General features: G+C 36.2%; 1 protein-coding gene and 1 long non-coding RNA gene across 2 annotated transcripts; one reads left to right on the top strand and one right to left on the bottom strand.

Moving 5' to 3' along the window:
- Window positions 1–1,662: 1,662 nt before the first annotated feature.
- Window positions 1,663–10,127, bottom strand: cd79b (CD79b molecule, immunoglobulin-associated beta). Its single transcript, XM_067369527.1, has 5 exons — window positions 9,956–10,127; window positions 9,196–9,492; window positions 8,993–9,111; window positions 7,962–8,015; window positions 1,663–2,926 (listed from the first exon to the last, which is right to left on the bottom strand). Exons 1-5 carry the CDS (start codon window positions 10,005–10,007, stop codon window positions 2,822–2,824), a joined length of 627 nt encoding a protein of 208 aa, XP_067225628.1. The 5' UTR covers window positions 10,008–10,127; the 3' UTR covers window positions 1,663–2,821.
- Window positions 10,128–13,627: 3,500 nt separating this feature from the next.
- On the top strand, window positions 13,628–16,426 carry LOC137008111 (uncharacterized). The gene is made up of 3 exons (XR_010892753.1): window positions 13,628–13,934; window positions 14,928–15,004; window positions 16,095–16,426. It is a non-coding gene; the product is annotated as an uncharacterized lncRNA (long non-coding RNA).
- The last annotated feature ends 1,633 nt before the right edge of the window (window positions 16,427–18,059 follow it).

Below are 18,059 nucleotides of genomic sequence, written 5' to 3'. Positions count from 1 at the left end.
TCCTCCCTACATATCTTACATCACCTCAGAAGACTGAACGCTCTGCTAGTCTGTCTTTTTGTGTCAGCATGTGTCTCTTTTTGTATTTCTTAGGTTCTCTCTTTCCATACTTATGTGTATTATCCTATCTCTCCAATTATCTTAATACATATATGTGGGTCCAAAGTGTCCAAATGTGATCTGAGACCTCATTGAAAATCTAGGATTTTTTTTTTCTGTTTATATAAACGGATTAGGGTAAAATTCAAAAAAATACTGACATAAAATGAAAAACACGTTTAGGATTTTGCAATATTTTACTAGTAAAATAGCAAATTTGTGACATTGGCAATGCTTGTACACTACAGACGCTGTGCAGATGCTCTTTCATCACACTTGTAGAGTCTATATCAGATATAATGCAAAGAAAATATAGCAAAAACTGACCAAAAAAAGCTGCTTTGTGGAAAACACCTGATTTTCACATGCTTATTTTAACAGATATGAAGTGAAAGTAGACATTTCATTTGCAGGCCCCTATAAGCTCTGAGCAGTTCCTTACCACTAGTATTTTTATTTCCACATACACAGCACCTTCTCACGAAAGAATAGCCAGAGCCACTGCATTTATAAGACAAACACACTCAAAAAACTAGCACGTAATACACAGTACATTAAAATATCTGTTAGTAAAATGAGTATTGAAGAAAACAAACAATTAAAATAATGTATTACAACCCAGTTAACAAAAATATGTTCCAGAACATTTTACTAAGATTCTCATTAAGTTATGAAAATGTTATATCTCAGAACGTTCAAAACGTTTGGGTTTTAAAATGTTTTAAAAACATTTTTTTTTCTCAGTTATGTGAACGTTACAGAAAACATTTTTCATATTGCAAGTATTATATAAATGTTAAACGTTCTCTGAACCTTCTGGAAAAAGTAGTTGGTAACATTTAATAACAAAACAGACTAATGTCCAACTAAAATGTTTCAGAAAAATGTGTAAATAACTTTTTTGCAGTAATGTTTTGATAACATTATTAAAGGGTTAGTTCACCCAAAAATGAAAATTCTGTCATTTATTCTACTTACCCTCATGCCGTTCCACACCAATAAGACCTTCGTTCATCTTCAGAACACAAATTAAGATATTTTAGTTAAAATCCCATGGCTCAGTTTGGCCTCCATAGGACGCAATGTCATTTCCTCTCTCAAGTTCCATAAAGGTACTAAAACATATTTAAATCGGTTCATGTGAGCACAGTGGTCAGTGGTTCAATATTAATATTATAAAGCGACGAGAATATTTTTGGAGCGCCAAAAATAACAAAATAACGACTTAGTGATGGCCGATTTCAAAACACTGCTTCTTGAAGCATCGGATCATAAGTGAATCAGCGTGTCGAATCATGATTCGGATCGCGTTTCAAACTGCCAACGGCTGAAATCACGTGACTTTGGCGCTCCGAACAGCAGATTCGACACACTGATTCACTGTGCTCTGATGCTTCCTGAAGCATTGTTTTGAAATCGGCCATCACTAAACAAGTCGTTATTTTGTTATTTTTGGCGCTTCAAAAATATTCTCATCGCTTTATAATATTAATATTGAACCACTGTACTCACATGAACCGATTTAAATATGTTGTTAGTACCTTTATGGATCTTGAGAGAGGAAGTGACATTGCTTCATATGGAGGCCTCACTGAGCCATCGGATTTCAAGTAAAATATCTTAATTTGTGTTCTGAAGATTAATTATAATGGGAAGTAATAAATGACAGAATTTTCATTTTTGGGTGAACTAACCCTTTAAGGTGAGACGCTACAGGCAAAAACGCAGTTTTTCAGGCACCTGTTGCACTTTTTGGCTTTTCATAAAGTGTTTTTATTCAGACTGGTGGAAAGAAAACATCCAAAATACACTTTTAAGTGTATATTTTATAGCACTTTATCTATTTGCATCTACAGATTTCAATTACAGGCTGTTTTCTCAAAATTATTTTTTTTCTCCTTCTCTGAGTAAGAAATCTCCACTTTAGCAGAACTTACACCAAACTTTAGTTTTATTCCTATCTATATTCTGAAGGTTTTTACAGAGGGATTTGTTGATATATAATTTGCCTGAACATTTTATTCCTAAAAAAATGGTGAAAATATATATTCTTTCTGGCTGTTGATAGTATTTTCTGATTTATGGAGTGATAAAAAGAGATATCCAAAATTCCCTCTGTAAAAACCTTTAAATTTAATATGTCAAAAAAATTAATCGAGAACTGTGAACTTGATGTCATCCAATATTCAGATTTTTGTTTTAGAAATGTATGCAAATTAGTGCATATTTAATTAGATAATATCTCATGTGCATATTTAAACATTACATTTTAGAAAACTTGTAATACAAAAAATGTTTGCAATTTTTAATGTAATCAATCACCTGGGGTAGTATGGCGATATCTATTAGTTAATTTTTTTAACCTATTCACCTGGGGTGTCTCGCCTTAAAGGCCATATAACTCTGAATGAACATTCTATAAACATTACTGGAACCTTGCCACAACGTTCTGAGAACATTCCATGTTAGCCAGGAATGTCCTTGAATTATTGATATGTAAATGTGTAAGTGTCACAACCTCATCAAAACTTATATAAACGGCATAGTTACTCCTACCGAGATAATAGTTTCATGCTTTCAAGTGAAATCTTTTTTAAACATACACTCACACTCAGTGACATCATCAGTGTGCATACACAAACAGAGCATCAGTCGTGACAGTGGATTGAATGTAATCATTGTGTCTGGTGTCAAAGCTGATATCTGATGGAAGTGTTTTTTCTCACTCTTGGTCAGGGGATTCAACATCCCATGCTGCATCTGTGGGCTGGGCGTAAGTAGAGATGTCCTCGTATATATCACCACCACATTGCTCAATTTCTAAACCCTGTACAGCACAGAGAGAAAAAACAGATGGATTTCAAAGAAATTTAAGAACATGTGATGCTGTCAAACTACTATACTGAAGCAATAAGGCATAGAAAGCCATGCATTTCATTAACAGTTTAATTTATCAGTTTTTCTCGATTGCTAACACACTACTATAACTGATTCAGTGGCACAATTTCCCAAACCATTCATTCAGTTCTCAAAACAAAGAGACATTTCTTAAAACATTTAAAGGGTTAGGGGTTAGTTCACCCAAAAATGAAAAGTCTGTCATTTATTACTCACCCTCATGTCGTTCCACACCTGCAAGATTTTCACACCTGTGATCTTTTTGGTGAAATCTGAGAGTTTTCTGTATCTCCATTGACAGCTACGCAACTACCATATTCAAGCCCCAGAAAGGTAGTAAAGATGTCATTATCCATGTGACTCCAGTGGTTTAACCTCAGTTTTATGAAGTGACACGAGTGCTTTATTTGCATTAAAAAAAAAAAATTTACGAGAGCGTTCACGTGATAAATGCGTGTTGTGTTGACGCGAGAGCAGATGTTGTTGCGTGAATGCTTGTTGGAGATGAATATTTTGTAAATAAAATGGTAAATTATTATTTTTTTATGTAAACAAAGCACTCATGTCGCTTCATAAAACTGAGGTTAAACCACTGGAGTCACATGGATTACTTTAATGACGTCTTTACAACCTTTCTGGGGCTTGAAAGTAGAAGTTGTGTAGTTGTCAATGGAGGGACAGAAAGCTTCATTTGTGTTCTGAAGATCAACAAAAGTCTTACGGGTTTGGAAAGACATGAGGGAGAGTAATTAATGACAGAATTTTCATGTTTGGACGACTATCCCTTTAACACGTCACACATTCCAATTTTCTCCATGATTTCTGCAAAACTCTACACAAAACACCCTCACTTTAACCATGTTCTCATTCATAAAACACAAAACACATAATATAATTAACTCAAGTGTCTCATTGTGAACTCAAATAGCACACATTTATCCATCAGTAAACATGAGTTTTTTTCAACTGCTTACACACATTTTCAAAACTTGCCTCTTTTTTTCCAAACTTTACACACAAATCCAAGAATTGCACACACAAAATGCAAAATGCCTTACATAAATGAAGCACTGCATTCAAAATATCACAAACACATCTCAAAAGCAAACATTTGTCTTATGTTGCAAACACCTTTGCTGTAATATTCTATTTTTGGATATATCATATGCACACAGTTATTCAAAGCCTAAAGCTCTTCTTTCATGAGCTCCTATGTGCATTTCTGTACAAGACTGGAAGTAATTGACAGAGAGATGTTGAAATATTCATGAAAGTAATATTGAAACCAAACTATTTCTTTATTGTAAGCATTTGTGGTTGTGAATGCAGTATTACACAGTAAATAGAAATTGTGTGACAAGTAAGGATTTTCTGTGTAAGCTGTTGAAAAAAAACTGTAAGTAGCAAACTGATGATCAGAATCTCAGGATAGTATAAACAGGAGCACAGATGATTGTGTGCTTTAGAAAATGCACTGGAGAGAGAGATGAAAGATCTACAGGGTTTTTAACCTACTTACACATATAATTACAGTACAGTACAGTAGTTTAAATGAGGGAAATGTCACTATACAGTAAACAGAAAATGTTGTACACCCTCAAACTCGTGATTGACAAATTTATTTGTAGCCGTTTGTTTTACATGTACTATATTTTTGCAGAACTGAGAAATGCAGAGAAAGTTTTTGTCAGAAGACCAAGAAACTGCTATAATACTGTAATGAAAGTTGCAGCGGATTCTTGATTTATTTACTTTTTACTGCACTGTAATTGACAGTATACTGTATTGTGTTGCATACCAAGTACATATTCAATTCTTTATAGTAGTATAATGAAAATTATTACATTGGTTGTATTTTACTGTATCTGCACTCTTTCGTTTATGTTGTATGCTATAATAGACATAAAGCAACACAAATATTCCTGAATCTCAATAGGAGGTGTTTGTTACAGTGTTATGAGTTGATCTCATTAGTGTTCACTGGGCAGGAAAGTAGTCTGAGTATTTGTAGGTTTTGTGTGTCATCTGAGGCCAAAGTTTGATTCTGACAAATAAAATATTTGATTTTGACATGACAGATTGAGGTTTGTATACACTGATGTGTGCAGTTGTGAGAAAATTGTTCCATGAATTGTGTTAGCAATCGAGCAAAACTATAATATAGACGTAATAAACTATTCTTCTTAGACCAGAAAAAGGTTTATAATTCATTAGTGCTAGTTAATTTGTCTATTTTAGTTCCACCAAATAAATTAATTCCAAATGAAGCCAACGCAGAATCAACTGTCGAGTGGTTCCTAACAATGCAACGCAAAATATGGCGGAATAAGTCATTGTGTCACTGCAGCTTGTTTGAAAAGCTCTGGTTGCAATAGAAACTGTCAGTATTTTGAAACATGTGCCTATGACTGCACAGGCGCATTGGCTGGTCCAGCATGAAAAATGCAGGTTTTTTTTTACCATGATTTGTGTTTAGAAACAAAATATACGAGACAGTCGTTGTCATATTTCATTGGTGATTTCAAATATGAAATTTAATTGTAAGATTGGTGAACAGATTTGGAGAATTTGATGTTTCCCCATGCAAAAAGATAGGAGCTGCACTTGCATGACTGAAATAGCTGCCTGAGAGGCGTTTCAAAGATGGCTGCCAAGTGAAATGACTTGCCTGAAATGGACTTACAGTCAACAGAATGTCATAAGGTACTATATTTATACAGTAAAACAAGTCAAAAATACATATTTTGCAGTACAACAGGACAGTCTGTCTGACAAAGACCAAAGGAACTCTTGGAACGCTGCTCAGCCAATCAAATTTGAGGACCGGAACTTGAAAAGGTTAGAAATGTTCCAATAGAGGGTATGCATTGATGTCACGCTCCCTCGGCCAGACCGGGTGACAAAAGAACCTGCTGCATGACTGGATTTAATAGAAGAAACTGAGAAAACATGAGTTAAACAAACGATTACCCTGAAAGTTGGGCTTGAAAGTGTTCCTTATAACGTCAAAGAAACCTAATCCATGGGTATTGACATGCAGCCAGGAATCGGGTTTCCCGACATTTATATGTGCCTGATTTTGACGCCGGGAAATACATAAAGCAAATCTGCCTTTGAATGCTTTTTTATAAACTACACTATAGATATGTCTAAATTGGAGTAATCACTTATATCTGTGGTTCCCAAACTTTTTAGCGTGGAGTACCCCCTGAAGGCATTACCATCCTTCTGCGTACCCCCTCTCTTCCACTTCGACTGCAGTCACACCTTTACCATTAAGGGACAATATTTGCCCCTAAATTGATTTTCCAGTGCATTTTTTTAGCTTTATGAATAACTTTATGAAATAAATAATGTTTTAAATAAAAATGTTCAATAGAGAAATATGAAATGATGGTAAAACTAAGTAAAACTGTTAAATATTAAACTAAAACCGCCAGTAGGTGGCAGCAAGTCACTGTTTTTAGGAGTGAGTCATCGAGTCATTCATTCAGTAATGAAGCAAGTGGCTGTGAATGAATCATTGAATCGACTCTCACAATTCGTTCAAAGCCGCAGAATTGTTCGTGAAACACAGACGTGTGTTGTAGTTCTGCTGTGGTTTTCGTTATTATTTCATTGCAAAATAGAGTAAATACTGGCAGTACTGTGTTTAAAATGTACGTTTTGTTTTTTGACCTATTGTATAATAATGTCATGTTTGCAGTCATGTGGATATTTGGGAACAAATGCATTCTTGCTCGTTATCATCATTAAATACAAGAACTCACACAAGGTATGTTTTTGTAGGCCTACCGGAGAAAGTTTGAGTCTTAAATCGAAATTAATTCATTAGCCTATCTGTGTCTATATTTGTTGTTCATGCGAGTAAGTGCTAAATCCCCACTTTTACAAAGGTGCACTGTCATGAACGACAGTAATTTAGTGCAATTTAAGGCAGCAGATTCGGCACACAATCTATAATATGCTGCTTGTGTGGACACAACTCACATGTGGAGTCATTTTTGACTGCAAATGATGAGGTAATCTGACTAAATGTACTGGATTTACGACATTTTGGCAGTTAGAAACACATGCTCTATTTTAATATTATTTTAATGTAGAATTAAATGAACTACGCAGCATTTTGTTCGCGTACCCCCTTTTGTCATATCACGTACCCCAGTTTGGGAACCACTGACTTGTATCAATGTTATTTGGTCATATAGTCCAGCCCTAAAACTTGTATAGTTTTTGTCAGTATTTATTTAAAAACACCCAATTATGCAGAATATAAGATGCTAAATATTTAATTTATGAGTTGTCAACACAATATTTAACAATACATAAATAAGGTATGATTTTACCCCAAAATACAACATTTTGACACAAAATGCCTGGAATACAGCTGTTTCTGTGAATTGCAGCGACCTTTTTGCTTTCTGTAAAAAACAAAAAAACAAAGCTCTTTCCCGTTTTGGATGTATTTTGTGTGTTTGCCGCAGTCATAACGGTCGACGGTGACATCACATGCATACCTTCACAACAGCGCCATCTTTGATTTTTAACAGGAATGAAAGCGAGGCTGAGGAAAAGACATGCATCTCTTCAGTGGCTTGTACTGTTATTTAATGTGTTTTTGGATTGTTCTGCAGACAAACGCTGCAAAAAATATCTTTTCAGTAGAAAAAAAACTGGAATATGTAATCTAGGAGCTTTATACAGCTTTTTACGACGGATGCTATTGAAAACACGGTAAGTCTATCCCTCACAGCCTCGCTTTCATATAAGGTCTGTTTGCTTTATAAAATCGTGTGTACAGCACAAATATTATTTCATGCATTGTCTATCACAACAGACCATGTGTGTTTTCACTTCCTGTAGTGCATGCAACAATAGCTGCAGCACTCTGAGCTTAAAACCCGGCCAACCGTAAACCAACACAATGACAGTAACTAGATAACCGAATTAACCAAAACACTCACCTCATATATGTGATCATCCTCAGGTTCTTCATAATCCGCTTCTTCTTTCTTCTCCTAAAACCGAACACAATGAGAAACCGCTGTAAGTGCTTACTACGGCAACAAATTGAGGTAAAAAGTTGGGTAAACTTTATTTTGATGGTCCACACTACTATGTAACTACATAGCAGTCATGAGAGTATTAGCCTAGTACACTCTAAAAATCTTGAGTTATTTTAAGTCCTGGGTTGAGCCTTTTGGGTCATTTTTTTGGGGGGTTATTTTTCCAGATTTTGTGTTACCCAGCTCCTGGGTCAGACGTATTAACCCAGTGTTTGGGTAGTTTTTGTTTTACCCAGATCCTGGTCGATAAGAACCCAGGGGTTGAGTTATTTATTGCTTTTTGCGACCTCTTCAGGAGAGAGCAGTACAGCTCCGTCAAATTGGTGCATGTCTTCTGTAAAATACAGGTTTGTGTAAACTCAGGACGGCGGTCTGAAGTTAACAGTTCCCCCGCCGAATGTGAGACATCGGCGCCATTACGATGGAAACAGGACAACAGAAACTGGTCGATTACACTTGAATTTCTTCTAAATATTTAGAGGATTTAAGTTCATCCGTAAACATTAATTCATGCATGAAGTAAAAGAAAAAATAAGCTAGAATTATAGTAAAAAGGAATCAATCCATTGATGGGTTAAATAAACAACTTAGTTTGCTGGTTAAAATTAACCCAACATGTGTTCTGTTCTATATTTACCCAGCCCTTGGGTTGAAAACAACACAAATTGAGTTGTTTTTAACCCAGAGTTTTTTAGAGTGTATAGAGTCTGCTTCCCAAAAGACTTTCCATTGACTACAAGTAACTTTGCAACTACATGCCAACTTATTACTAACCCTAACAGTCTACTTATAGTCTAGTTGCAAAGTTACTTAGTAGGATGTCTAAAATGGACTATCAAAAATAAAGTGTAACCAAAAAGTAATGGATACCTCACACATTAAATACATCAAGTGCACAAAGCAATAGAGAATGTTTGTGTGGCTCTTACCAGCTTGTAAAACTGAATCAGAGGAACGACAATGCATAAAATCAACAGAAAAGCCTGAAGGAAAATGATAACATCCTTGATTCTCGATCTCCGCATGACAGCTTGGGGCTCACTGTATCCTGTGGAAGAAACAAAAACTAGTATGGTACACAGGCTAAGCGAAGAAAGAAAGTGAATGACATCAACAACAAATCAACACTTACTGGACACTTGTAGAGCAGTTCCCGGTCCATGCGTATTATTCAGTTTGCAAAAATAATTGCCACTGTCTTCAATCTCCACTTTCCTTATCGTAATGGAGGCATTTCTTTTATCAGTCCTCTCGTTTATTTCTATTTTTTGGTTTTGGTTCTTGAGTGGATTGGAATCCTGGTCTTTGAACCACTGTACATTAGCCGGCAAAGACGGTTGAGACGACACACAGTATATTATCACACTCCGACCCGTCTTAACGCCAAAAAATCGTGGCTTCTGGTACACGTGGATATTCCTTTCTTCAGCTGAAATTATGAGATGGATAAAGAGAAAATATATAAGACAGAACCGGTTTAATATCGCAAAGGTGATTTGCTGTAATTTATCAGCAGAAGTAAAAAACACACTTGGCATTATCACTGAAAAGTATGTGCATCCCACATTAAAACGGCTTATTTTTAAGTTCTGAGAAGGATATCTGGCAAATGCAAACTTGTTTTGAAGCGGTGGGACTTCCTCTTTCACTCACAGATGGAAAGGAAGAACAACAACACTGAAAACAAGTCTTGGGCAACCGTAATATGCAAAATGTAATCATGCAACTTTCAAAGGTGAAACAAAAATTATATGAATTGGTGGTAAAGACCTGCTGTCCTAAAGAATTCCTTCCAGAACTTAAAAAGTGCAACAAAATGTAGCATTTAAGTGAGCAACATTTTTAAAAGTCAAACAAAAATGCAGTTTTTGATGTGTCGAGCAACCATTTACCTGAGAGGTAAATCAGCGCCATGACTGAACATCCCAGCAGGAAGTAATGCATGATTCTTGGTCATGAAATGTACCTCTCCAAGAAAATGTAGAAGTCAGAGCAGATCACATAGAACAGAAATAAGACAGCTACACCAGAGTACAGTCCTACATCTCTCAGAAGGGTGCAGTTCGTGAAGCTGTGATGATACAATTCCGTTTCAGAGAAACATGCAAATTGATACACTCATGCATCAAAATGTTAAGGAGCAAGTGAATCATCTCGATGCAAAATACATCAAGACTGATGAAGGCTACTTTACCATTTATGCACAAAGATGACTGACAGATCATGAAAATGACCAGTACATCGCAAAAAAAAAAAAAAAAAAAATGTACTGTCCATTTTTGTCTTGTTTTCCAGTATAAATACTCTTAAATTAAGATACTACAAAATTACATAAGTCTTGTTTACTGAAAAAATGATCAAAATTAAGTGAAAATTAAGCTTAAAACAAGAAACATCTTCCAATGGGGTAAGAAACATAATCTTGTTTTCCTTATAAAATTAAGTTGATGTTATAAATATGTTATATTCTTATAATTAAGTTTGAATTTCTGACCTTTCTGGCAGCTCTTTATTGATTTAAGATATTTGCAATGGGATGTTATCAACGTGATTGATATCAATGTGTAATATCAATAAAATACATCAACTTATGAAAGGATTGTTATTGCCGCTTCCATAGACATCAGTGCGTATTTTTAAAACTAGAGATGTTTTTGTTTCTAATAGGCTACTATGTGTATTTACATTATGTGGTTGAAAACACGGAACAGAATAGTGATATGACAAGCACTGAACGTGTCCATCTCTGGTTTAGCACCAGCCAAATAATGAATGCAGATTTGAATGTAGCAGTGTCACGTGACATACTGAATGTTCTAATTATACCAGTGTGATCTTATCAACTGTAAAATAGTATTATTTCTGTTCTGAGGGGCATGTGAATGGGCATAACACCTCTGGTATGCTATTGGACTGTATTTTTTGGACTTGAAGTGTAGGCCTCAAAAAAAGAAAAAGAAAAGAAGAAAGAAATGTTGCAAATTTAATACCCCTATGAAGAGTTAAATGCAAAAACCCTGATACATATATTGCCTTCTGCAATTATTGATTACTTAATGGGATAGTTCACCCAAAAATGAAAATTTGATGCTTATCTGTTTACCCCCAGCGCATCCAAGATGTAGGTGACTTTGTTTCTTCAGTAGAACACAAATGATGATTTTTAACTCCAACCGTTGCCGTCTGTCAGTCAAATAATGCTAGTGGATGGGAACTTCTACTATAAGAATAAATAAAACTTGCATAGACAAGTCCAAATTAAACCCTGCGGCTCGTGACGACACATTGATGTCCTAAGACACAAAACGATCGGTTTGTGCGAGAAACCGAACAATATTTATATCATTTGCTCTGACAGCGGCAGTGATGTCTCGCGCATATACTTCAATGAGAGCTAGACATACCTGCCGCTGTCAGAGCGCGATCAGACCAAACGAATCGAGTGATGAATGCAGTTGGACATAGTGGTGTATTAGAGTTAAAAAATGATATAAATACTGTTCGGTTTCTCGCACAAACCGATCGTTTTGTGTCTTAGGACATCAATGTGTCGTCACGAGCCGCAGGGTTTAATTTGGACATGTCTATGCAAGTTTTATTTACTCTTATAGTAGAAGTTCACATCCACTAGCATTATTTGTTAACTCCAAACAACATTATTTGTTGTTTGGAGTTAAAAATCATAATTTGTGTTCTACTGAAGAAACAAAGTCACCTACATCTTGGGAAGATTCAGCCTTGTTGTGTATAGGGTTATAATGGCTGCAGACAATAGCTGTTTACAGTTTTTTTGTTTTGTTTTTTCAACTGCTGACACACATTTTCAAAACTTTGCTTCTTTTTATTTTTGAAACTTTACACACAGTTCCAAGAATTGCATGCAAAATGCCTCACATCTCTTGCAAAATGAAGCACTGCTTTCAAAATATCACAAACACATCTTAAAAGCAAACATTTGTCTAATATTGCAAACACCTTTGCCATAATCTATTTTTGGATATATCATATACACACAGTTATTCAAAGCCTAAAGCTCTTCTTTCATGAGCTCCTATGTGCATTTCTGTACAAGACTGAAAGTAATTGGCAGAGAGATGTTGAAAAATTCACGGTAGACATGAAAGCAAGATTGAAACCAAGCTATTAATTTTTTTTACTGTATGCATTTGTGGTTGTGAATGCAGTATTACACAGTACGAAAGAAAGGAAATACATCAACCATGTGTAGTTGGACAGAAACAATGGTTGTGTTTGAAAAAGGAAATCGAAACTTCCTGTTAGATTTTTGTGTTTTACATAGAATTGTGTGTTGTGTTCTGCAAAAAGTGTTTTATGAAATTGAAAACTGAGTCGAAGGCTAAAAATTAGTGTATGGTTTTTCAGATTTGGTGTGTGGTTCTGGTGTTTGAGTGTCAGGTTTCAGAAATCATGTGACAAGTAAGGATTTTGTGTGTAAGCAGGTAAAAAAAATTTAATTTGCAATTATATTCTATCCACTGGCGGTCATATTTCAATGTGTCTTGTATATACGCCATGTTCACGCCATGATGTAATTACGGTAATTATGACGTTGTACTCTGAGCTGTTATCCATTTCTGTGGCAACACTGTCAACAGTAAAATGAATCTGCAGCAGTCAGATGGTAGTGCGGTCACTGGTCAGAGCTCCTATGCTCCGACATGGTGTGAATGTCCATTATATGGGTGTTCAATCCTGTTCTTGGGAGCCACCTTCCAACAGAAGCTGCACCTGAAAGCTTAGGCAGCTGACTTGTTGCCTCGCTGACTTTGTAGGCAGGATTTGCACAAGAAGGTACCTCACGAAACTGATTTTGGTTAGATGTCTGAGGCAGCATAATGGTTTAATGAAAAAAGTTTTGGTGATAACTAAGTGAGTATTTAATTACTACAATAGCAATTTCTTACTAGAAAAATGACATCAAAACAAAAGTGGAAATGTTGGTCAAAAACATACACTATAAAACGAATAGTCCCACCCCTTGATTCTGAATGGTTGAGCTGCATTCGAAGCCGTTGTAAAATTCCCAAAAACATACAACTGACCGCATTACATAAGTATTGCTGCGCCACTGAGTGTGTATGTTGCTGCGTCTGTCTTAGCAACCACTCTTAGCAACGTAAACATATGTTTGAAAAAATTGATTTTGTTCATTGAAGCTTACTGCATTATGTAAAAGAGTATTGTGAAAGAGATATTGAGTGACCGAGTGTATTACCTGCATTCAGATTTAGCATTTTCCTTCAGGTCAGTCCAGTGTTCATAAAAAATCTGTCTGAATGTCTGCTGCGATCTTGTCCTTTTAACATTTAAGGGGTTTTCCCGTGCCCTGCTGACACTGACAGCACAAGCCAAAGCATTTATCATTTGCGTCTTGTTCCATGTTCACAACAAGTTTCAACATAAAAGTCTTTGCGACTGAGTTACTCGCTCATAAAGACAGTCTTTGCTGCCATCTAATGTTGTAATAATGTAACTTCGGTTGCTGTTCACAGTCAGGGACTATTTTTTCCAGCGGAAGGGAGGCTTTTACACTCTAAAAACTCCTGGGTTATTTCTTTAACCCATTTTCTGGGTTATTTGTGTTGGGTTAAAATTATGGGTTATTTTTTCAGAGAGTAACCATTTTCTGGGTTATAGGGCTAATATTTTGACCCAATTCCTGGGTTGTTTAGGTTTCTGGGTTATTTTTCAAAGAGTAACCCATGTTCTGGGTTAACGCCCCTTCCCCCGCTCCCAGATGTTCTGGAATTTTCTCACAACAGTCGTTTGAAATAACCGTCACTTGAACTTGAACGCACTCGATCCGTTTTGGCCTGGGCTTCTTCGGTGCAACTTCGTCGCGTATTCAAGGTAAGCAAGTATTTTCAGTGTCAATGTAACGTTAAACGTCTGTGTCCATGTCCCCGTTGCTATTTTAGCACCATTTGTTAAAAAAATGACCATGGCTTACCATGGTAATTCTGTGGTGAGCATGTAGCCGCCTGCGGATATCGCGACAACATCTACATTAACTAGCTTAAAGTCTGTGTAAAGTCAAAATAAATATGTGTTTTGAGTTTGTCAGACTAAATAAGAAAGTGTTATTAACCACCCAGCCAAATTTGACGTAACGTAATAATACGATAAGTACAGTGCAGCTAGTGGCGACTTCATGCCGCGTTAAGGGGGTCGAACACCGGACGAGAAGCACCGCGCTGCGCCGCGTCTAGGACAACTCGAGGTATCATGTACTTTCTCAGTTTATGGCCAGCAATATTGTTATGTTTTAGGACATTGTGGAATTAAGATAATGTCAGTACTATGTTATGGTTGTACTGTATAATTAAATACAATTGTTGCTGAGTCTGCAGTCTGAACACTTTACCTCAGAGTGTCCGTTAACTGAATGAATTGAGAATATCACCTGAAAATCCAATAACATAAGCAATTTTTATTCATGCAGCTGATTACTGTAAATTAATGTAAAATTAACTTTATATTGCAGCACATGGTGAAGTCAGTATATACATTAACGACGATTTGAGACAAATAAGTGTAAATTTAATATAAATCTATGTACGTGGCACTGCAGGATTTTGAACAAGGTCCTGAACCGTTGCTGGGCGCCGCCGGTGTGTGTACACTCATAGAGAATAATGTGTTTCAGTTTTAAATACGCATCTCTTCCGGTGTGCGACCCCCTTTAGCCGCGGCTAGAGCGACGAGGCAACACAATAGTTGAGTTATGTTAACCAGCTGCGCTGTGCTTATCATATTATACAGTGCTCTACGGGCTTAAGTAGTGAGAGTTAAAGAAGTGTGTCAAGTGTTCAAATTGTTGCTAACCTCTATTGTTTTCTCCAGGTCATTTTAAATGGACAGCTTTGTTGCCGATAAGCTAACTGAGTGGCGGATGTCTGAGCTGATAGAGAATTTTAGAGGTGAGCGTTTTACTCTTTTAAGGGATAGTTCACCCAAAAATGAAAATTTGATGTTTATCTGCTTACACCCAGGGCATCCAAGATGTAGGTGACTTTATTTCTTCAGTTGAACACAAATGATGATTTTTAACTCCAACCGTTGCCGTCTGTCAGTCTTATAATGCGAGTGAATGGTAACACAATTTATAAGAGTCAAAAAATATGCTTAGACAAATCCAAACTGAACCCTGCGGCACGTGATGACACATTCATGTCCTAAGACACGAAACAAACGGTTTGTGCGAGAAACCTAAGCGATTGTTAAATGCAGTTGGACATGGTGTTTTAGAAGTAAAAAATTATATAAATAATTTTCGGCTTCTCGCACAAACGTGTCTTAGGACATCAATGTGTCGTCACGAGCCGCAGGGTTTAATTTGGATTTATTTTTGGATTATTTTTTGACTCTTATAAATTGTGTTACCATTCATTCGCATTATAAGACTGACAGACGACAATGGTTGGAGTTAAAAATCATCATTTGTGTTCTACTGAAGAAACAAAGTCACCTTGGATGCCCTGGGGGTAAGCAGATAAACATCACATTTTCATTTTTGGGTGAACTATCCCTTTAACTGCCCTCATATCATCTCTCTATACTTAAATATTTTCTTTAATATGGCTTTAATATGTCAGTGCAAGATTTTGTGACAGTCACAACTTCTTCGACAGTGGGGAATGCATCTCTATAATAACCCTTATAGTTAAAAGATACTTGTGCCTTGTCTTTAAACTGTTATGCATAATAATGGGCCAGATATTCACCTTTGAATTAATGTCATTATTACACTTGTTAATGAAAGAAAAGATGTACAGTATAGACTGTCATTCACACAAAATGGGTAATGCTGCAAAAGAACCACATTAGTTAACTAGCAAATTGGGCCACGTTTTTTTTTTTTTTTTTTTTTTTTAACAAAAAAAAACAACAACATCATTCCCTTAAAAGTGATTATTTGTTAGCTTGATAATCAAAGAGTGTCTGGTGAGTGGTTCACAATTGTCTCGACTTATTAACAATACTCATGTTGTCTTGTTTTCTGTCTTTCAGGTGAAGACAGAGATGAGGAGGCATTTCTTCTCTTAGATGAGGACACTATCAAAACTCTTGTCCCTCAAGTTCAATCCAGTTATTGAATGTTGTCAAATGTTTGAGAGAGAATGTGTTGTTTATTTTTCTATTTTTTCTAATGTCTAATGTTATTACAGTGTGACCTAAAATAAATAGGTCCAAGTGTGTAGAGTTTATGTAGAGTTTAATTTAATGCAATAAAAATGTAAAAGTGCCTGAAGTGTGTAAGTGCCTGAAGTTTTATTTTCTGAAATAAGGCATACTGGCATAGTAACCCAGGTTATTTTTTACCTTTGACCTTTGGTTAAAAAGGGACCTACTAATTTCTGGGTTATTTCAACCCAGATATTGGGGTTGTTCTTTTGACCCAGAAGTTGGGTTATATTAACTACAATTTTGGGTTATTTTAACCCAAAATTTGGGTTAGGTATTTAACCCAGAAGTTGGGTCAAAAAGAATAACCCATTTTTCTGGGTTGAAATAACCCAGAAATTAGTTGGTCCCTTTTTAACCCAGGATTTGGGTCAAAAATAACCCATTATGGGTTATTTTTGACCCAGGAGTTTTTAGTGTGTAATGATTTTACTTCATGAAAGTTGCATTGATACATATTTTTTGTCTTTAATATTTGTATTGTGTTGTAACCGTTTTATAAAAGCAATAAGCCCCAATAAGCCGTGGTTTACAGTGAATTTATAACAGGGCCATTGTTAGGCACGACACTGGGCTTATTGCTTTATTTTTTAGCTCAGCTGTCACAGAATGGAAAGCACAGGATTGTGGGAGATCAAAGGCAGTGAATGATACATATATGCTGCCTTCAAAAATATATCAAATGAAGGTATCTCATGAGACAGGAAGTGAAGCTAACATTGGATTGGGATGTGCCTTGATACCTTACAACCTTGGAATGCATCTTCCGAAGGCAGCATTTTTAAGCTTTCAGACGCAGCCAGAGTTTAGCTCCAGCCCTAATGAAACACACCTGAACCAGCTAATCAAGGATCACTAGAAACTTCTAGGCAGGTGTGTTGGAGCTAAACTTGTCCTCCAGCTTATCTATTATCTTTATTTTGAGTTTTTACTCTTGCTTGTGTTTGTTGTTGCTGTTTTTGCCCTTTGCTGAGGGTGGTCAGGCTGAATTTTGTTGTTTCCCATGCAAGTGTCTTTAATTTTCATGCATAAGTTGGTGCTTTCCATGCGCATCTGCTGTGCAGTCCGTCACAGTGGGTGGAGCAGCAGTCGTTGAGCTGAAGTGTACAGCACTCAGTGCAGCTGTAACCACACTCACACGGACCCAGTTATCAGCTAATGTCAGAATTGTTTGAGGAGGCAAGGGAAGCTATATACCCTTCAAAAAACTCAGATGTGGAAATGAGCAATGGTACAAAAATAAAACTAAATAAGTAAGCAGTAGCCTCCATGTGCTGTGACTGACTCAATACTTAATGTTATAAAGCTATTTCTGGTTAATTCACCCACTGTCTACCCCCCACACACGAAACACTTCACTGCCTCACATTCTCATTGACTCAGATGCTGTGGGAACAATTTCATGACTTTCACTTAAATACTGTCTAGCTGTTCTAGGAACAGTATTTTTATAAAAGTTATTTGTCCAATATAATCTTTTGTATAGCATTTCTAAACACTGAACAGTAATACAGGTCAGCATTCAGAACAACCACCTCAGTTTATGATAGTTCTATCAGTCAACATGCTTGTGAAAGATAAGTTACATAAAAGTCGGCATGAAAGGGAAGTTGCAATAATCTTTGCTTCCCTATTGTGACGTACACTCATCGGCCACTTTATTAGGTACACCTTGCTAGTATCGGGTTGGACCTCCTTTTGCCTTCAGAACTGCCTTAATCCTTTGTGGCAGAAGTTCAGACAGATTTTATGGTCTATTTTGCTGGAATCAAAGATTTTGGTCAAAATTGT

This window comes from Chanodichthys erythropterus, chromosome 19, assembly GCF_024489055.1.
Source record: "Chanodichthys erythropterus isolate Z2021 chromosome 19, ASM2448905v1, whole genome shotgun sequence".
NCBI lineage: Eukaryota > Metazoa > Chordata > Actinopteri > Cypriniformes > Xenocyprididae > Chanodichthys > Chanodichthys erythropterus.
Note: the sequence above shows the minus strand (reverse complement) of the source record. Positions and strands in the feature narration are given on the sequence as shown.

What these genes read in the sequence shown, in the direction of transcription:
- cd79b (XM_067369527.1), bottom strand. Translation starts at nt 10,007, where the DNA reads ATGCATTACTTCCTGCTGGGATGTTCAGTCATGGCGCTGATTTACCTC. An exon ending in AACTGCTCTACAAGTGTCCA is followed by an intron (nt 9,112 to 9,195) that starts GTAAGTGTTGAT and finishes TTTCTTCCACAG; the next exon opens with GATACAGTGAGCCCCAAGCT. An exon ending in TGATTCAGTTTTACAAGCTG is followed by an intron (nt 8,016 to 8,992) that starts GTAAGAGCCACA and finishes GTTCGGTTTTAG; the next exon opens with GAGAAGAAAGAAGAAGCGGA.